This window comes from Vicugna pacos, chromosome 7, assembly GCF_048564905.1.
Source record: "Vicugna pacos chromosome 7, VicPac4, whole genome shotgun sequence".
Lineage (NCBI taxonomy): Eukaryota > Metazoa > Chordata > Mammalia > Artiodactyla > Camelidae > Vicugna > Vicugna pacos.
The window spans coordinates 42,340,449-42,362,228 of record NC_132993.1 but is presented as its reverse complement, the minus strand read 5'-3'; the positions used below and the strand labels follow the sequence as shown (position 1 = coordinate 42,362,228).

Below are 21,780 nucleotides of genomic sequence, written 5' to 3'. Positions count from 1 at the left end.
TGCCTCCTCCGTGGTCCTGTCTAAAACCATGAGGATTGTTTCCAAGCTGACTCACACCACTAATGTCAGGGAGCCGTGTCACACGGCGCTGGGCTCTGCAAGCTGTTGCTTGCGCGGTTGCCGCCGCTGCCGCCGCTCCCTCGCGGGTGCACCAGGGTCCGCTGGAGGGGCGGGGGCGGGGCGGGGCCGCGGCCCGCCCCCTCGGCGCGCCAGCCCCTCCCCTCCCGCCCTCCCTCCCCCATGGACCGCAATGATTTAGAAGTTCAGGAATCCCACGTGACGTCACCGGGGGGGTGATGTAATGCACTCTAAATAGAATGTATTGTAATCTTTGCTCAGTCCAACGTGGTCCCTTCACCCGGGCTCCGCTCTTGCCTTCTCCACACTTGTTTGGTAAGTTCCTAAAAATACGGCTCGGCCACTTCTGGGGCTTTTGCATTTAGCCACTTTTGTTGCACTTGCCGCGGGAGCCATCTCGGGAGCGTACTTGTTTGCAGGGGTTGGTTCTCGGCAGCAGCCGCGAGGTTATTTGGTCCAGTGGGCAGGTCACAGGGCAAAGGATTAGGGAAGATGCGATGCATTTTTTTTTTTGGAGGGTGATCTGTGTTTGTAAACACTTTGACGGACCAGAGGGAAGTCTGGCCCCAAATGCTGGTGGACTGTGGAATTCGGCTATGTCCTGAGGCTACCCCAGAGACCCCACGCCGTGTCCGTCCCGGAGCGCGTCTCGGTGGCCGCTGCGCCTTGCGACTGGAGGGATGCTAACGTGGAGCGAGCGCCGTGTCCGCCCCGGCGTGCGTGCGTGTGTGGGAGCGCGCGTGTGTTTCCCTGACACGGGGAACAGTTATGAATCGGGGGTGTGTGTTTGCCTTCAGAGACCTGGCAAGGTGCGGAATCCTCCAGAAGTGCGATCAAGCGGCGGCAGCAGCGGCGGCAGCGGAGACGGCGAGCCATGAACCTCCCCTCGCGTCCCCAACTTCTCAGTGATGCGGCGGAACCCCCGGAGAAAGTTTGCAAACTTCCAGCGGGCGTGGCGAGGACGCCGGGTCACCTAGGGGGCGGACAGGCGAGAGCGTGGGGGGCTCGGTCCCTCCCGGGTGCCGGAACCTGCTGCTGCCACCTCTCCCGCAGGGCTGCCCGCCGCAGGTGGTGGGCGCGCGCGCCCGGGGGGGGGGGGGACGTCGCCCTTGGAGGGCACTTGGCTTTCACTCCCGGCACAGAAGGCTCGAGAGTGTCGAGGCTCTGCTCGCCTTCACTCTTCCAGCCTCCTCTTGCCTCCGTCCGGTTCTCGCTGGCATCATTACCTCTTCGCCGCTACCCCAAATGACAGCTCGCGCTTTTGCCGCGGCGGCGCGGTGGCAGTTCCCAGGACCCGGCGGTGGAGCCTTCCTCTCCGGCAGATTCTCCACGGAATCGCTTAAAACTTTTCACGACGTTCTTAGAGGGGCAAGACGCACTAAGGAACCAAGGGGATGTTTTCTCCCCGGGGCTGCATCCCGCTTTTCCTTTGCCATAGATTTATTTCGGGAGAGTGGGGTATCTGGTAGATAAAGCCTCGGATCTTGTCCACTCCCTCCCCAACTTTCCCTGAACGGTTGCCGCCCCCACTTGAGGCTTGTTCAAGGCCAGGAACTAAGTGGAGTGGTTGTATATTTTGTTGTAGAATCCGCAGTGTTTGATTTTTATTTTTCCCTCCTTCTCTGACATGTGTCAAGGAATAAAGGCAGGATACAGGTCCATTACGTCATTCTGCAGGCCAGTAAGTGATTAACAGCTTCATATACTCAAGGGTTGGGGGCTTAGAAATGCTGACAAAGCAACTATGCTTTCCATCCCCAGCCCCCAACATACTCGTACAATCGCTGGTTCCATGGGCATCTTTATTGCCCTCTCCTCCTGGTCCCCTCCTTCTCCACCCCCTCTCCCTCCTGCACCGTTATCACGCTGGCCCCGCCTCCGCCTTTTACTGCTTTCCCTGGGGGAGATCACAGTCCCTGGAGTGTGTGTAAGAGCTTCTGGTGGCTGAGGGGGGGCACAGTACCTATCAGCGCACACGCAATCTACCCTTTTCTATTATTTAAGAAAGGCACCGGCCAGCCCTCTTCTCCAGGGTAAAAATGCTCAGCCCTAATAGAAAAGGCATCCGAAGAAATGTTTAGAGACGTTATGATAATACTGTGTCCCTGTGGTGACTCAGGAAAACAACACACCCACTATAGAGTACTTAATTTTACATAGCGCCTTCCTCTGACCGGTTAGCCGAAGAGAGATGAAGTGAGATGCTGACTAAATGAATTCTAGCTAAACGGCTCAAGATTAAACGTTTCATTTCCAGAGTGAGGGAATGTGAGTCGTTGAACCCAAAGTACCAAGCAATAAATTGGTGCATGTGTTATTTTCTTTCTTAGCCTTAAGTTTCTGTATTTAAAGGGGAAGTTAAATACATAAGTCACTGAATTGAGTCAGAATCTCCGTATCTGGCAGTTGAAATAAAAATACTGCGTGTGACATGTTTAAGGGGTAAAAGTAAGAAGAACTCTGGCGGGGACAGGGTGGGGGGACAGGACGGGGTGAGGGGTATGAGCGATGTGCAGCAGGAATCAAAGATTTCCTAACAGCTTTTGGAGGGTGGGGGGCAGAGGAGTTGAGTGCTCTCCAATTTGGAGTTGGTGAAAGCGAAATAAAGGAAAATTTATATCTCGAGTATGTGGGAATTTCTTGAAGAACACATGGTTTGTTATAATCAGATCTACTTTCTTCAAAGTGAAAGCCCTGCTGTAGAGTAGGCATTTGTGAAACTCCTGTCTGGGTCTAATTGACACCCTTCCCCAAGTCTGTGGCAGAATTTATTATTTATTCATGTCTAGAGATGTAATAGTATAACCCCCACACAATACATGTACATCTAAAATGTTAAACTTCTTGTTTGTGATTCATACATAGACCTAAAGGGGAAAATGGCCCAGGTCACCAGCACTGGAGAGTGTGATTAATGATCAGTGATTTAGTGATCAGTGATTAGTGGTTTTATTCAAACTGTTACCTCTGACCAGAAGCACACATCAGAGGATTAACAGGCTCTTTAGATAAATGCTCATTAGTGGAAGGGGAAAAGCAAAGATAATAGGCATGCACCCAGGGACAACTTTCGAAGAAAATCATTCCCCGTCTTCAGAATAATAAGCTCTATTAACAGAAAGCCCTTTTAATTTAAAACTTGCTTTTATCTTGTAAATCAAAGTTAGATGTAAAAGTTTGTAGTGCCATTATAACCTAAATTTTCCCATATCCACTAGATGTGGATTATCTCAGTAGCGATATTTTTTTTTATTTAAATAAACAATTGGACCTTTAGAGCAGCTGAACCCTGACAAGTCCTTAACTCCCAGGGTTTGAAGGTGTCCCCCCTTCTAGAATGGAGAGTGCAGCTTGCTAACTAGATGGCGCACTGTTATTTGGTGTTCTGTGCTGTGTCGTGCAGGAGTCTAAAGGAGCAAGTAGCTGCTTGCGAGGTGCTCTTCAACATTTACAACAAAGTTGATTTTGTGTAGGGTTGGAGGCTAGACAGTTCTACAAGTTTTTAGTCATATTTTCCATGTCAGTTACATCTAGGGAGTTCAAGGCTACTGGAAAAATTAGTCTCATTACTAAAAGAAACTTAGAACCAGGGAGGAGAGGAGGTACGGGAGTCCAGGAGGTACCTCTGGGTTGCAGAAGTGATTGTGAAATACCAGACCTGTTTTTTGGTTTTTTTTGGGTTTTTTTTTTGTGCTAAGAGTTAGTTTCACAGTCTTTGGTCTGAAGTACTGAGGCAAATACTCAAAGCTTTATTTTCTTCCTAATCTTGCTGTTGAAAAAGAAGTTACTAGAAAGAAAGGAAGAAAAAACTTGATTCGGTGACTGCAGGAAGAAACACGTTGCTGATTTTATTCTACAGATAATGGTAAGGTGATGTTTATTACACTTATTAAGCAGAAAGGGAACTTTGTAGTTGGTTAAATGAGAACAATCTTGTATTTTCATAGATTAAATTCACAAATGGAAGTCTTGTTTTATACTGACCTTTAATGTTGCTTTTGTCAGTTTCCTGAGACTTGGTAGCATTTTGTGTGGAAGGTTTTGTGTGTGTTTGTGTGTGTTAATGTGGGTATGTGAATAAGACCATTATCTCCTGGATAAAATAATGTTCATGAGCATGGGAACTGCAGTGGAGGTCGGGGGGTTATGAAGCCTGTTAAATAATTTGTCAGGTAAGAATTCCCTTTTTCACAAGCTTTCATGAAGCACTTCAATACGTACTTAAGTTTTAATAAAAAAAAGGAGTTCTTTAAAAAGAAACCTGAAAATTAAAAATAAAACAAACAAAAGTCCTAGGTATATGTTCCCCTGAAGAAGGATGCTGCTGATTGAATATCAGCTGTTACTTTAGTTATAAAACTTGAAAACAATAAAAGAACTCACTTGTGCTTTCCTATAAATTTTCTCATTTTCCTTTGCTCATGGCATTTTATATAGATCTGTTATTTTTAAATCCTAACTGATTCATAGTGGTTTTTATTTTTCAACTTTACTCAGAGTAAACATGTTTCCTCAATCGATTATATCTTCAAGCCAACTGTTTTTGAATGTAAATTGCTGATATCCATAAATGGCCTGTCAATTAGAAGTCAGTTGTGACCTTATATAGTTCGTATATGAAGAGATGGTTTATTAGAACATTCCAACAAAAAATGGAAACAGTGCCTTTGTTTTTATATCTCTGTGATGTTGCAGCTTTTATTTGAATTAGGGAGTTAAATGAGTGGTAGTTTGTCAGAGAGATTTTTCCGTGTAAGTTCTCAATTATAGTAAGCTGAAGATTTTGGTTGCAATTATTTGTCAGTTTCCCACACCTGTGGATTCAAACGCCAATCAATTATGCACTTTCCATGGCTGTTTGTACTAATGTCAGGTTCCTGGTCTCCTGATTTCTTACTATAATTTGTTTTTTATCAATGATGCATCGCCGTCCTATAATATTTCCTTAGCATTCCTCTGCTCCTTATTAAGCAGAAAATTATTTTGTGGGGCTGTGATGTTCACTGGATCACCAAGATGTGAACTTTGTATTTGTGGTTGTTTTTCTTCTGGTTGTATTGTTAGATTAAAACTGGGGATTTGAGTGGATTTATTATTTTTGTCATCTTTTTTTTTCTTCTTCTTCTTCACTTCTAAGCGGTGCTGTTAGCCACAAAATTAATGTGATCATGGCTGGTGTTTCCCATCTAGATGCTTCTTTTGCTTCTTACAAATTGGATTTCTACAGCAATTTAAGATCTTTTTTTAGAGGCAGCTTTCTTGGATGAAGATGGAACAATGATCTCAGTCAATTCATTATCCTGTCCAGTTTGACTACCAGCTGTATTATGGGAATCAACCAGTGCTTTTATAAATTAGTGTTTAAAAATTTAAATCTAAGACTATTTCTCTGAATCCTATTTAAGAAAATTATACAGTTGAGATAAGATAATAAACTGGAGGGGGGTGGAAATAGCCCCAAATATTTAAATGTGAGAAAGAATCACTTTCGGATATGCTAAACAGACTTAAAGAACCTTTTTGTGTTGCTATTTGTAAACTAAATAAGCTATCTATTTTATGGCATTGCTTTGAATAGAAACTCTGGCACTTTTAAAATGACATCATGTTTAATGTTTTCACTAAAGAGTTCTTACATTTTGTAATTAGGAAAAAAATGGGCAATTAGTGTTTTTTGAGGATCCATTAGTATTCCATTGTTGGGAATAACAAATCATGGATTTACTATAAGAAAAAGGAGGAGAGCGAGAAGGCTTTTATAAATTTCCAGGTAGTGATAACACTGTTAAGGAAACAAGAAGAGCTTTTGAAGCTCTTTTTGAGACTCTGGGAGTTTCAAAATAAAACTTTAAAAGTTTAGGATAAATTCCTGCAAGTATAAGATGTTACCTTGACATTTCTTATATTTCTTTCCTCCAAGCTCACTCTGTTGCCCATTTATGTCTTCTGAGAAACAGATCAGAATCAACTTAACACTTTAAAAATATGTATTTTAGTTGCTTCCTTCTATTTCCTCAAGGTTCACAGTTGTAATCTCTACCCTAAAATTAACAAAGATTGAAAACTACCATGTTGGCATTTGGCTTGAACTGCTCTTGGTAAGAATTCCTTTGGCTCTCGGGGTTCTGATGTGAGATAGAAAGGCCTGCGTGGTAGCATTAGGCAGAGCTGGAGCTGAGGGAGGTCTCCCTGGTCAACAACGCCGTCACTTTGTGGAGGAGAACCTAGGTCCTGGTGGTTCTCCTGGCTCACCTAAGGCCCAGAGGTGGAGAGGGCCAAACTGAGCTTAGCAGTCGGGTCTCTGCCTCCACGTCGGGTTGTCTTTCTACGAGTCAGGTCGCCATCCGTGCCCTCGTAGGAGTGAAGCATAACCCATGGCTTCGGATGCTTTGCTCTTTTCAAACCTTTTGATCACTAACCTTTCAATGACAAATTTTAATAAGATCTTTTGAATGAATGCCCTGACCATATAAACTGTGGTCTCTATTCTGGTTATTTTTATATAGCTACAAAGTTAATTTTTCTAATATCGGCCTCCTTATTTGAAGGCCACTCTTCTTCACCATTACTGTTAGACATGCCCTGTGAAATGACACCTTCCAGATTTCACTGGAGACTAAAAGCCAGGCAGAATTCAAAATGGTCTATAGGACCGTCTCCGAATCAGGCAGTAACTTTCTTTACTTCCTGTATATTCTTTTTCATCTTTGTGGAGGGGATCTGAAAACTTAAAGTTAAAATAAATCATATTTCTTTTGTTGACTGGAGTGACAAGTGCTTTTTTTCACTCTGGCAGATGCACTTTTGCCTAGGGTTCGTCTGTGCTGTATGATCTTTCCAGGCTGGTGTATATGAGAGTGTTTAGAGGTAAATGCTACTATGTGAGGAGTGAGTGAGTTGAGTCTGGAAGTTTGCTCTTTGAGGTTTGACTGGCAAAACTTGACTAATCATAGCTCACAGAAATCATGCATGCAACATAGGGGGCTCCAGAGAACTAAACATTTGATTTAAGATGACATTTAGGTTCTGCTGTATTTAGCATGGAGAACAAGAATATCTCAACAGAAATCTTGAATGTGTCTACTGTATGTGTTGGTTGGCCTGACCCATAGCTTTCCCTTCCAGCTCTTTGCATAAGCGCTTTATATCAGAATTTAGGTCTCTTTTATTCTTTTATTACACCGAGGAGCCCTTGTGTTGCATGATTTCTCAAATATAACACATTTCAGCCAGTTTTATGCAATTTTCTCTCTGCTGGCTTCCCAAGGGGAGAAAACCACATGCAACAAAAAACTCTTTGTTTTTGTTTGAATTAGCCGATTATTAGAAGAAATATATTTTATCTCCATTTGCCACATCTGGTGGGACCATTTTACTTTACCAAAACAAGATTTTCTTCTTTAAGTGAGCAATAATATTGTTTGGCTCCTGAATGACCAGGAACTAATCCATGCACCAGAGGGTAGAAGGCTTTGAGGATAAAGTCCACTTCCAGCAGGGTACCTGGGTATGTATGACGAGGCGGGCCATTACGAAGAGCCTGATTTGCCTCATTGCAATGACAATCTTGCCCAGAAAACCATTGCCTTCTGGGAGGAAAGGAAATAGTATAGACTCAAACTTCTGAATTCTGAACAAGGACTGATGCTGCTCTGAAGAGGGCGCTCAGGACGTTGAGGGTCTCCAGGGTTAATCATTAAACTGCAACCTGGCAAACCATTCACGGGCTAGAACTTGACCATCTACTTCTTAAAAGCCTTAAGAGTCCTCTTCATCCATTCTCTGCGTTTTCCTTATGCTAATATTTCTCTAGATTTATTTTTTAACATCCATCCTAGTTACTGTGCTTTCATGAGTAACCCTGCAATAACAAATCACAAGTGTGTGTGTGCATAGCAGATGGGGGGCATTTTTCCGTAAGAGGAATAGATTTCAGTGTCAAATCTTAGAAGAAACAATTAGCAAGACAAAAGAAAGGAAGGTTTGCCGTCTGACTGATGCTGTCACAGGCTCTGCCATTCTTAGCTCTGCAACACTGTGGTTTAAGGCAGCTGGAAAAGCCCGAGACTGTAAGAGAGTACCCCCAAAGCGCTGTCTTGAACTCTGTGCTTTTCTGTCGCAGTTTCTTCATTTATGATCAAAGAGTGTTGGTCTTGACCAGCACCGTCCAATAGTGGGAACCACAAATGCAAGTCACATGTGTAATTTTAAATGTTCTAGTAGCCTGACATTTAAAAGATTAAAAAAAAAAAGATGATGTTAATTTTAACATAATTTAACCCAGTATATCTGAAATATTATCATTTCAATATACAGTCAATGTACAAATATTGATGAGATAGTTTGCAATTTTTTTGGTACTATTTGAAGTCCAGTGTGAATTTTGATTACTACACACTTCAATTGGACTAGTCCCATTTCAAGTGCTCAGTAGCTACGTATCCCTGTGACTGTTGTGTCAGGCAGTGCAAAACTATATGCTCAATCAGTGGTTCTAATAGATCCACCTGTGGAATTTCTTTTAAAAAATTGCTAATACCTTACCTCCCCTTATTTTGATTCAATTAGTTTGGGGTGGGGACCTGGACCTGTATATTTTTTAAAAGCTCCAAAAGTGTTTATAAAGTTTAGCTAGGGTTGAGAACTGCAATTCTAACTGATCTCTAAGCAATCTTCTACTCTAATGTCCCATGATTCTATTTCAGGAAAGGTATTGCAGTAAAGCATTCAGAGTTCAAAGGGCAGCAGGCGGTTGTAATCGGTGTGCCGCACACTGCAAAACATATTCAAGAAAATGTAATTAATAAAAATTCAAATGTTCAGATGGAGTAATTTAGAAGATAATTCTTTGTCCCACAGATGAGCTCTGTTTTGTATAAGTTGCAAACATGGATTTGTTTGCTTCCTGAAAAACTGTACCTTATGATTTGGTTTGCATGCAGACTCTTAAAAACTCTCCATTTTGGAAAAGGTCAAGATCACTATATTTCAGGTATTTTGCTGGCTTACTTCTTTGCCCCAGATACTACTTGCCTTTAGCTGGTTTTGGAGGGACACTCTTACTCTGTTTGGGACATCTGGATCCCCTTGTGTTTCTTCCCTCTGAGCTTTTAACAAGCTTCTTGTCATTGCACAGACCAAACTCGCTCTTTGCTCATGTCAAGATATTAGTTATAACCCCCTAGACTTAAAGTGCTCATTCTTTTTGTCATTCTTTAAATATTAGAAGAATCAATATTTCTCCATGCACACCAGAATGTTTTCCTTTAATAATTTTTTAAACAACACACCAGCCTGCGCATTCAGTAAATGATGTGAAGAACCAAAAAATAGAAAATAATAATTTCCAAACTCCTCATCCTTCTTCTTTGGAAGTCAACAGACAACATTGTTTGTCAAGGGGAGGAGGGCCTCAGGGACCGTCCCTTGTGACTTCATGCTGCTGAGAGCCTCTGCATTCCCGCATTCGTGAGTCATTTCACCCTGAACCTCTCTCCTCATCCCCTGCATTGCAGGCCGGTTCCAAGTACATGTCTCTCTGACCATGTGCTTTTTAAACGTGACTTTCAACCATTTTTAGGTACAATATTACTCTTTTTTTTCCCTCTATGTTTTGTGGTGATAATATTTGTGTTTTCTGTAAAATCATTCGTCAGAAGAATTTTAACCTCCACTATTAACACACAGCTGTAATACCCATTTTATAGATGGAGAAACTAAGGGATTGACAAAGCTAGACACTGTGTTTGTTAATTAGAAGGGTGATCAGTGTGAGCAGAAAGCTCACATTTATTAGTGTTTAGATGCTGTATATGACTATGAAAGGACTTTGTGGAGAGAAGATGAGATTAAAGATGTAAGTTGTTCAGCTCTTTAAGCACTATGTAAGGACTGCTCTGGATGGCTTCCAGGTGGGGATTTTCCAATTGTGTATACTATTGCATGTGTCTTTGCATTTATAAATAATGCTCCTTCTGATGCTTTTCCATGCATTATTTGCACTTAAATGGTTTCTCTGCTGATAACTCTTACCCCCCAGCTTCAGGCTACATGTTTGAACCTGGATTGATTAACAGATACGTACGAATATATATCAGCCTCTTAACATGTGATCTGTTCTACAAGTCCTGTGGAGACATATGTTACAAACCTGTGTTTTGGTGGTATCTAGGGAAACTTTCTTCAGGCTGCTTTGTGATTGACTGTGAAAGGACTTTGTGGAGAGACAGTGAGATTAAAGATGTAAGTTGTTCAACTCTTTTGGGTATTGAAAGTAAAGGGTTTGGGGTATTCATTTATTGAGCAAGATCGACTCTAGCCCTAGCTCCTGAATTATCTTTAAAAGAATATATTTTAGCTCGTGTTTTACCAGTGTTTTACCACGCTTGACCTGGAGCCATCTGCTTTGGAGTATTTGGTTTTTGTTTTCTCCTAATGATGACTAGGTTTGGACTTAGCCATTTGCAGTTTCTGTCTGCACCTTAGTGTCTTCAATGGGTGAGATATAAGCCGTGATTAATAACTGCAATCTGTGACGAGTGCCAGGTAGGGGTTACTATGGGTTCCTTTCTAAGCATTATATTAAAGTTAAAGCAGTTTTAATGTCTACACATAAATGTGGGTATGGCCATTAAACTTGCATAGAAATAAAAACCTTAGCCAAGGAAGACCAGAATGTAACTAGCATATATACTTGTAAAGGTGATTATCGTCTTTTTTAGGATGCCCAGGCATAAACTGTTCCTCCTTTCCAGCAAGTCTCTCTTTGTCACATTGATTTAGAGACACAAATTGTTGATTAAAAGATGTTGCTAGATTAAGAAAATTGAAACCATCTTTTAGGCACTCTTCTTTTCTAAGAAGGCCTGTCAAAGCACACACTGTTTACAATTTCATCTTCCAGCTTCGCCAAGCTAGATGACTAACACCCACCGTTCTTAGTGCTGTGTTGGTGGACGTCATCAAAGATAATGGTGCACAGTGTTTTGGCACCACAGAGCAGCGTGTAATTTAAAATTGTACTTTTTGCTAAATAGCCATACTAATCCCCAAACCATTCAAAACATTTTGAAAAAACACAACAAAACAATGATGTCTGCCTATTGGATGGAGGCAGGGCAGGCAGATTAGCACAATTATTTTTTCCCTGTGCCTCAGAAGTACTCACAAAAATCAGGGAGGAAAAAAATTACACATAATTGCTCGATACGCCCTTCAGATGGGATATTCTCAAGACAGACAGGTTAACCCTTTCACTCAAGATTCATTTTTCCTCTTTCCAGGAAGTATGCTTTCTTGAAATCCTGAAGCATAAAAACTAAAGTATCTTTAAAAGGAAGACTGTAATTGGGTGCTTTGTCTTTATTTAACACTTAGCAATTATTTTAGGAGGTTGATTCAGGAAATCTTATATTCCATAACCTAATTCTGTTATTTAATATTTGTTTAAAACATGGGGGATGCTGGAGATTTGTTACACAACAGTGTGAATATACTTAATACTACTGAACTGTGTACTTAAAAATGGTTAACGTAGTACATTTTGTTATGTGTATGTTACCACGATTTTTTTTTAAAAAGGAAGGATAAGGTTTGCTTGTAACCCATTCCCCGGATGGAAAAATAGAATGCCCTAGACCACTCGTTCAAAGTTACATATAGCAACTTTAGTGTCTTCATGAGAGGAGCAAAAATCTGAAGAGGACTTTTGCACTTCAGGCCAATGCAGGGAGATGACAGGTGTGTGATGTGATTCTTACACTTTGGTTAATCCAGGGAGGACAACAGCTATGTGAATTATATCTCAATAAACTGTTAAAAAAAGATAACACATCATGGAGAAAAACAGAGGATACCAAATTTAGTTAGAATTTATGCCAAGTTGGGTATTTTGATGTAACAACTTCTCTACATATTTGGGATATATCGAGATGCGCTGTGGAGAAATGTTGATAGGAATATTACAGACCTTGGTAATAGGAAAATCAGGTAATACTGAAAATCTAACAGCACATGCCGTGTGTCTCCAGCCCATACCTCTTTCCCAGGTCATGAGTCCTGACTTCCAACTTCACCTTGGCCAGTTTTTCCTAGATGGACTGCTCCTGTTCCTTAATTATCTTTCTCCTTTTTTTTTTTTTTTAGCTTTTTAGTTTTTATTTTGGGGGAGGTAATTAGGTTTGTTTGTTTGTTTGTTTGTTTATTTTATTTTTTTAATGGAGGTATTGGGGATTGAACCCAGGACCTTGTGTATGCTAAGCACATGCTCTACCACTGAGCTACACCCTCCCCTCACCTGTTCCTTTATTTTCAAATTGTCCAAACATGAACTAATCCTTATACCATTTCTCCTTCTGACATCCCCTGTTCAGTGGGGGCCACCATCATCCCCCAGCTTGGACCTTCATGGCAGTTGCTGACTTTGCCTTTTCCCTTGGCCATCATGAACATGTCATTGCCAAGTCTTCTAGATCCCACATGAACAATGTCCTGTGATAGTCATCCTTCTGCCCTGTCTCCTCAACTAGTTCCTTCTCTGAACTGAGAATTAAGGGGAACAGAATTATTCGTTGTCTTTATTGAGCCTACTTTCTTGATCTACCATGTCAACCTTCAAATAACAAACCTACCAAGGAGCTGGAGTTATCCCCTTTTATAGATAAGGAAAGTGAGGCTCAGAGGTTAAGTGACAAACCAGATAATGTGACAATACCAGTAATGGAGGGATTGGGGATTGGAACCATTTTGTTTGGTCCCTGATCTCAGACTCTTCATTCTGGCTACTAAATGAATTTTTCTACTCTGTGCATCTGAACATATTATTTCTCTGCTCAGGAGCCTTTGTTTTAAGGCCCCTAAGCCAACCCCAGCCGGCATCCCTCTGGGTATTCAAGACAGACCCATAAGTAACTCTCATTTGTGTTGAGTGCCTCTCTGCCAGGTTCAGACTTTCATCTTCCCTGGAGCATCTGTTCTTGTCCAGCACACCCCTCTCCCCTTACCTTCTGCCCATGGAAACACTCATGTCTGGATCTCCCAAACCAAAAATTGAACGTGAAATTAACTAATTCCTTAGTACTTTGTTAATATTTTTTTTCTTATGATTTAGGAACAAATCTTACATTGTGCTTATTTGGAGGTTTGTCATAAATTCCTTCTCCTGGATCCTAAGCTCTAGAGCAGCAAGAACTGACTCTTGTTCAGTTTTGATTTTTCTCACAGAACCCAGTGTAGAGTCCCTTACCCAGAGTAGATGGTAAATTAATCCTGAGTGACTTGATTGTAGGAATATTGAAGCATTATTTTTTGTCATGAATTTCCTATTACCAGCATGAGATGTTTAACGTCGGTGAATGTTCCTGGAAGGACCAGCCTGGGGAGATTCTTTAGGTATATTGATGGATGTTTCCATAGCTTAAAAACTATTGTAATAATATTTTAGAACTCCAAAAATGAGATGAGATGAGTAAATCACAGAAGTTTTCACAACCCTAAGGAATCATTGATTTTTCATTTTTATAGTCACTTACATACCTTGTCCAGAGGTGAACATAATTTTAAGTTGTTTCAATCAGAACATAGACCCATTTTAAAATTCTGCTTCTTTCACTCAAAACTATACCACAGGCTTTTTTTTTTCATGTTGCTACATAGTTTTCAAAACTATGATTATGCATCATATTCCATTGAGTTGCTATACCATAATTTCTTAACCATCCCCTATTGTTTGACATTTAAGTTTGCTGTGGATTTTTTTTTATGATTATAAAAAACACGTGACCAGGCTTTTGGCATGAAAAAATATATAATCTGAAGACCTTAATCTCCTTCCACTTATGCTGGTTCAAAAATCTTCCTTTGGAGTTGAGCATAGACAAGATTATGACAGAGACCAGATTTGTCTTGGGCACCCTCACATTTGTTTTATTCCTTTTATTTCTGCCCCTCTTCCTCTCAGCACATTCTGTTCCACCACAGAACCTGTCTCAGAAACGCAGGGCTCCCCTTCTCCCCACACCCTTTACCACGAACCCTACCCTTCTTTTCCCCACTCCTGGCCAGACTTCTCTCTCTCCTTCTCTTACTTCTCCAGAACCTCGATTTTTGGTAAGATATTAGACAATCTATTTCCTAGGAGTTTGTAACTTTGTGTAGTCTGGAGATGGCCATGTGGTAGCCTGACAAATTACATCATTAAAGGCATACCTTTGCTTTCTCTAGCTAGAACTCTCCCAGGTTCTAAGGACAGGACAGTGCATCAGCAAACAACCTCTATGTAAACAGAGATGCATCATACAGCAGTTAAGTGCTGAAAAGAAGGATGGAGCCAGGTAAGTGAATACAGTGTTCCAGATGGAGTAGTCAGGGAGTGCCTTTCTGAGAAGGTGACCTAGAAGTAGAGAGCTGCAGAAGTGAGGGAGCAGTTCCTGCGGAGATCTGGAGAGCTTTCAGGCAAAGGGAGCTGCTTGTACTAAGGCCCTGGTATGTAAGCAGAGATGGGGACAGTGAGGAGGTGGTGGGTTGTCGGATCATGCAGGTGCTTACAGACCACGCGAGGAAAGTTGGATATTAATCTTAGCAATAAAAGCAGCCATTGGAGAGTTTTGAGAAGAGAATCCATCACTTCTAAAGACCTCCCTTGTTGTGGGTGAAGACCAGACTATATAGGGGGTAGTGTGGCAGCAGGAAGAGAATCATGGCGGCTTGGACTAGATGACTGTGGAAGAGGTGGTGAGAAGGAGTTTGGCTAATTTCAAAGCTAAAGGCTGAAAGGACTTGCTGACAGGTGGGGTGTGGGAATAAGCAAGAAATCAGGGAAGGTGCAAAGGTTTTTTGACCTGAGACATTAGGTGGATGGAGTTGCCATCGACTGAGATGGGGAAGATGGCACGTGGAAAGTTCAGTGGGGAAGACCAATAACTCAATTTTGGGCATGTTATGTGTGAGGAGATGTCTAGGAGACAGTGGGACGCTGAGTCTGCCATTCAGGGAAGGGGTTTGGGCTACAGATACAGAGTCAGAGTCATAGTCTTTGGCATCAGCGAGGCAAGCCTCATCCCCACTGGAATCAAACAGGTGTTTGAAAGCATCAAGCCCTTATCAGCTGCAGGGTCTTTGTATATGCTATCCCTTCTGCCTAGACTATTCCTGCCTAGATGACTGCTGCTTTTGCCTGGTTCCCTAATCTAAAGTAGGTGCCCCAAATACTCAAGCTGTCCTGAACTTTTCCTGTATAGCACTTCTCAGGTTTTAGATTTAATGTTCCTTTAAGTGACTTTTAGTTTTTAAAACTTTAAAATCCATATCTCCCACCAGAATCTAAATTCTGAAATTTGGTTCGTCACCATTTTCTCAACATCTAGTGCTGGCACGTCACAGACACTTCTTCAATATTTGCTGAATGACCGGGTGACTGTTATTGATTCATTACCTTATACGTGATGTGTTGCAGTTTCTCAATTTGTAATCATAGAATTCCAAGTGTAATCGTACCTAATGATTTTATCTTCTCAAAACATAGACCAATTTATTATTTAATGGCTCCATGTGTCTTTTGTGAACAAACACTTTTTTATTAGGTAATAGTGAGTAGAGATTGGACTGTGGTTAAAGACTGAATGATGGCTTGACTGTGAAACTTTGAAAAGAAAAGGAATTTAAGGCTTATGGAAACTTCCCAATCAAAGTCCCCTCACCTCCTATTTCCTTATCAGCAGCTTTGTTGCATTCCTCTGGACACCTCTAGGGAACATTGACTGAAGTTATTTTATAGTGACCTTTGACAAGACCTATTACTTCTTACTCACCGTGTCTATCAGGGGAAAAGAGGCCGGGGTGGCAAGGGAGGGGTGGGAGTGTTATTGGTGATGAGGGGGTCTAAGCTGGCTGATGGCCTCCTTTGGTTGCTCTTAGAAAGGTCTGTTGTCTCCAGCCTCATCCTGGAAGATGATAGGAAATGATATGTGAGGGAAGAGATTTGATTTACTGAGAAAGGGTTGTTTACTCATAAAAGCACTCTAGGTCTCTGTCTTGGGCAGTATAGGAGTGTATGAAAAACAGGATTAAATTAGAGATTTATCTCTTTACTGTCTTTAAAGTTAGAGTGAACTTTCAGAGGAGCCTGTTTTTGGGAAACACAGATACTGGTTCCATGAATATATATTTGTATGTATCACAGGTATATATAGAAATTGATTGGTTGGTTGGTTGATTGTTACGTATCAGTTGGAGAACTTCATGAAAAGATGTCACCATCCTTGTAGATGACATTGTTGTGGGAGACATCCCCTCAACAAATATGTATTGAGCATTTACAGTGTTAGACACAGACCTAGGCATTGGGGAAAAGTGGTGAAGATAGAGAAGATTCTTGCCTTCATGGAAGTCATGAAATCTACTGAGCCTCAGTCTCCTCATCTGTAAGATAGAGATCATAATAATACCTACTTCATAGCCTCTTGAAGAGGAGTAAATGGCCATGAATGTGAAAACACCAGTTAGACTTAAAAATGCTATATAAATTATGAGTGGTTGTTATGATTGATGTACCAAATATAGTTATTATTCCCTTTGAAATGAAATCCTCATTAATTATTTCTAGCTCTGAATAGTCTACATCTCCAAACAACCTGATTTTATCCTTATAATTTGGGAAGCTAAATTTTCTTTTACTACAATCCTAACAATAAGAAAAGAAAATATATAGTTTGGGTTGTAAACAGTTGTATTAGTTAGCTATTGCTATGTAACAAATTAGCCCCCTTCCCAACATATATTTACTAACTCAGAGGTTCTGTGGGTTAGGAAATCTGGGTGTGGCTGAGCTGGGTCCTCTGGCTCAGGATGTCTCACAAGGCTGTAATCAAGATGTTGGCCAGATATATCCAGAGAAAACTTTAGTTTGATAAGATATGTGCACCCTAGTGTTCATAGCAGCACTATTTACAATAGCCAAGACATAGAAGCAACCTAAATGTCCATTGACAGATGACTGGTTAAAGAAGTTGTGGTATATTTATATAATGGAATACTACTCAGTGATAAAAAGAGTAAAATAATGCCATTTACAGCAATATGGATGGACCTAGAGATTGTCATACTAAGTGAAGTAAGTCAGACAGAGAAAAACAAATATCATATGATATCACTTACATGTGGAATCTTAAAAAAATAGCACAAATGCACTTACTTGCAAAACAGGAACAGACTCACAGACATAGAAAACAAACTTCTGGTTACCAAAAGGGAAAGGGAAAGGAAAAGGGAAAGGGGTAGGGGAGGGATAAATTAAAAGTTTGAGTAGGGGAGGGTATAGCTCAAGTGGTAGAGCACATGCTTAGCATGTACAAGGTCCTGGGTTCAATCTCCAGTACCTCCTCTAAAAATAAATAAGTAAACCTAATTACCCACCCCCTCCACCAAAAAAAAAAGAGTTTGGGATTAATATAAACACACTACTATATATAAAATAGGTAAACAAGGTCCTACTGTATAGCACAGGGAACTATTTTCAATATCTTATAATAGCCTATAATGAAAAAGAATGTGTGTGTGTGTGTATATATATATATATATATATATATATATATATATATATAACTGAATCACTGTGCTGTACACCTAAAACTAACACAACATTATAAATCAACTACACTTCAATTAAAAAAAGAAACGTTATTGGCCAGCACTGTATCATCTTGAGCCTCAGGTAGTGGAGGATCTACTTCTAAACTCACATGTCTATTGCAGGCCTCAGAAGATTCACATGCAAGCATATTTGTCTGGCTGTTGGCAGGCTAGGAGTAAGCATGCTTTCTAGGAGGGAGAAAGGGGGATGGAAATCAGTCTTTTTTGGTAATCTAATTTCAGACATAGCATCCCATCACATTTACCATATTCTGTTTGTTAGCAACAAATCAATGGGCCCAGCCTGTACTCAGGGGAGGAGATTGCACACATGTGCAGCATAAGACTGGAATCATTAGGAGACATCTCAAAGACTGTCTGCTGCAGCAGTACTTGTAGATAATACTACGAGTTAGTGCTGTAGCTATGGCACTGATAATGTTACACATTTGGAAATGAAGGATGTAAGGGAAATAAGCATCATCATTCCCCTAAGACACAACAACTAGGAAAGACAAAGGAGGTTGGTGTTAGAGCCTTTCAGATTTTAAGTTGCAACCAATAAAGAATTCTGGTTCATGCTTTTCTTCTGCTTCTGGCTCATGCTTGGACATCTACAATCTCTGTATTTTTCAGGAAAGCATTTGAAAGGTAACTTCCAAATATTGGAGGTAAACAAAGGTCTGTCTCTCCTAAGCAAGAATACCAAATTAAAAATAAGTACATTTTAATTTGCCATTTCATGGGATTGTTAACGCCTCTGTTCACTTGATTACTTTTAACCCCCACCTGAACACAAAGCTGGTCTAATCCTTTGGATATGAAAGGAAAGAATATTCTCTTAAGGCATAGAGGAGACCTCGTGCTATGGGAATGAGCTTGCTAGCGTGGAGAAAAAGGAAAAAGAACAGTATGGCCAGAGTGTAGCTGGCAGGGGGGTAAATGCTATGAGATGACTTTGGAGGTGAGATGTAGTAAGCTAGGTTAGGGGTTTAGATTTCAATCTAAATGCAGTGGAGAGCCGTTGCAGGGTTTGGGGTGACTGCAAACAGCAATAACTTTTTTCCATGTATGTGAATCTCATTGCATTAGTTATTACATTGAGCTGTTTTTGAAAGAAAGATTCTGAAATCTATTAATGAAAAGCCATGCTTGGGCAAAGATAAAACAAGGATGAAACTTTATAATAGGATGTTTGAATTAGGCAATGCGTTTAACACAGAGTTGAAGTGTTGTGTATTTCAGCCAGCCAATAGCAAAAGCAGTGTGGCAGATGCATTTGGAATGAGGTCCTCGTATCATAGGGATTCCTAGTATTACATTAGTTTCATGTGACAGGACTTACAAGAAATTCATTCAGAAAAACATCCAGTGTAGGAGTCTTTTTGGCATATTCTGTGCATATTTGCTCAAACAAGCAGCAATCATTTTTCAGTTGTGTCATTTATGGCTGGTGCCTGTGTGTAGTCCTGAGGCTCTCTTCTAAGCCTGCAGGCACAGAGGCAGCTTGGCAGTGTCATCTGGGATCGTAAAATTAGAGCACACCATTTTAAATAGTGGTCTTGGTAACTTCTCTTTCCTCCAAATTCCCCCTGAAGCTGACCTTGTGAGAAAAATAGCCCAAAGAGGAACAACAGGGCATCTCTTCGTCCTCAAAGGATAACTTGGAAAGGAAACTTTCAAAGTTTTGATGACAGAAATCAGCCAGTCCTAATGCTAAAATCTGCTAGCTGGTGTGTTCCTTTCTGAGTCAAGATGAATTTTAGCTGGTTTGAACAAGAATGGAGAAAAAAATGTCAATTAGATCTGAAGTTCAAGGATTCCCTTACTTGCCCCCCTGTTTTAAATTTTAGAGATAAATGTACTGTTTTCTGATTTAAGAAAAAAAAAAACTCATAGAAAATACAGAAACATATAAAGAAGAAAATTCTAACCAAGGATCATCACTGTTGGTGATTTTGACATGTATCCTTCATATAATCTATGACTTTATCCATCTATATCGCATAGCTATAATTCACAGAGTATTTGCAGTTTTGTGTTTGGATTTGTTTTCTATTTAACATTATTTTGTGATTATTTCCCCAAGGTCATGATTTAGTTTTTGAAAATATGATTTTAATGACTGTATAATCATCTATTTGTCATAATTTATTTAAGCCGCTCTGCTTATTATTAGATGCATGGTCCATTTTGACTTTTTCCTTGGTAATGCGTATTATTTGACAACCCTTTTGGCACATAACTCTTTGTCTACATTTCTCATTTCTCCAAAGGAATTATTCCAACAAGTGGATTTTGATACATTTTATTAAATTGCTTTCAAGCAGTCTGTACCAATTGCCTCATCATCATCAAGGCTGTGCAGAGTGCCTTCAAACTTGACCTCTAACCAGGAAATAGAGAGTCACTAAAAAAGAGATATTTGCCAATTTATTGCTTCAAAATTGTCTTAATTTGCTTTTATTTGATTAAAAGGGATGTTGAACGTTATTTCCATTTATTTGCTGGCAGTTTGTCAATTGTCTGTTCATGTTTGTGCCTTTTGGTCATTTTTCTTTGAGTATTAATCTTTTGCTTATTGAAATTTACATTTTTAAATATGTCACGAGTATGCACTCTTTATCTTCAAAATTTAGAGGCACAAATAGAGCCAAAGTCTTTTATCATATAAAGAGGCTGAAACAGTTTTTTTGTGGTTTTTAATTCCTGATATAGTGGTTTATATGAGTCTGTAAATGATAAACAGTTTACTTTTAGAATAAGGTTACTTCTGATTGTTATAGGTTCAGTTACATGAATCTTCCTTATATTTTTCTGTCTGTTTCCTTTATTCCTTCACCTGTAATAAAAATTTTTTAAAGGTCCAGACCTCTATTTATCATCTCACTTTATTCGACTACACTTTTAGGGGGCAGCTGGCCAAGGAAACCAGAACCTGAAAAGAATCTCATTGAGAACTGAAGGGGGTCAGTAGCTCTAGTGAGCGTAACGGTTGACGAGAGAAAAAAGACAGCTTCTCAGTGATGCCCTGAGCAGAATGGACATCCCGATGCCAGCTCAGAGTGAACAGGCTTGGTTAGGAGGCTGCGGGGGCTCAGGAATTTCAGGTATCCAACAGCCCACTCTCTTTTCCTGCCCTTGGCCAGAGGCAACTAGTTCATCTCGGCTCCATCTCTGCTTCTCCTTTTATAATGGAGATAATAACTCCTCAAAGTTATGCCCTAATTAATTATGCTTAGCGCCTCTGAAAATATAATTACTAATTATTACAACTGTTAGATCATTGATTCTTCATTCCTTTTATGGAATTTCAATCAAATGCCCCAAAATTCAACATCCAGATTCATTTGTTTGAGGAGACTTTGTGCCTAGTACTTTCACAGTTTCCTTATGTTTATTTTACCCCAGGCTGAGTCCTTTAAAATGTAGAAATTTGAAAGTCTGTTGAAGATATTTAGAAATTTTGAAATTCCAAGAAGAAGGAATGCCAAAAAAATTATAAACTTTTATATCGCCACAGGTCATTGTAACTCACTAATAAAAATAGCTAAATATTTGAGACTGTTGGTTTTTAAGCTGTGTTAACTTCTTTTTCCTTCACTGTGAGCCATATAATTTGGTCGCTGGTAAATAATTATATCTAAGACTTGTACAGTTTACCTAGATATTCAATTGCAAAATCTATTCATGTGGGCATAAATAGTTTAACAAAGGACACGTTCTGATCAGTGGCTCTGGCTCTTACTGTGCAGTTTTAAGTTTGAAACTGTGTGTTGACTGATTAAGAATCCTTTTGTTAATTCTGTAAATTCAGAAAATTAATGTGGCTCTGAGTTGAAAAGAGTGAAAAGAGGGTATATTTAGCATTGGTGATTAATTTTTTTCAGTGACATTGTTTGATTTAGTGTGTGAACGTCTTATTTTTCTAATTAGGTCATATGCACCCTAAGAGTAGAGACTGGGTGTTGTAATTCCTCTAAGAGCAGGGGGATTGAATGAATGCTGGAATTATCACCTGGGCCACCTGGCTTTTTTCACCCTGACTCAGACTATAACCAGCTGTGAGTCTTTGGA

General features: G+C 40.2%; 1 protein-coding gene across 4 annotated transcripts in view; it reads left to right on the top strand.

The window, feature by feature from the left end:
• The first annotated feature begins 303 nt into the window (after window positions 1-303).
• Window positions 304-21,780, top strand: part of CREB5 (cAMP responsive element binding protein 5) — a 379,577-nt gene continuing 358,100 nt past the window's right edge. For 2 of the 4 annotated variants that reach the window (XM_072964769.1, XM_072964765.1), the window contains exons 1-2: window positions 304-393; window positions 876-3,943. In XM_072964769.1, the coding sequence (XP_072820870.1) occupies window positions 3,941-3,943 (3 nt within the window). In that variant the 5' untranslated portion in view covers window positions 304-393; window positions 876-3,940. The remainder of the gene's footprint in view (window positions 394-875; window positions 3,944-21,780) is intronic. The other 2 variants (XM_072964766.1, XM_015237286.3) reach the window with 2 other exon arrangements.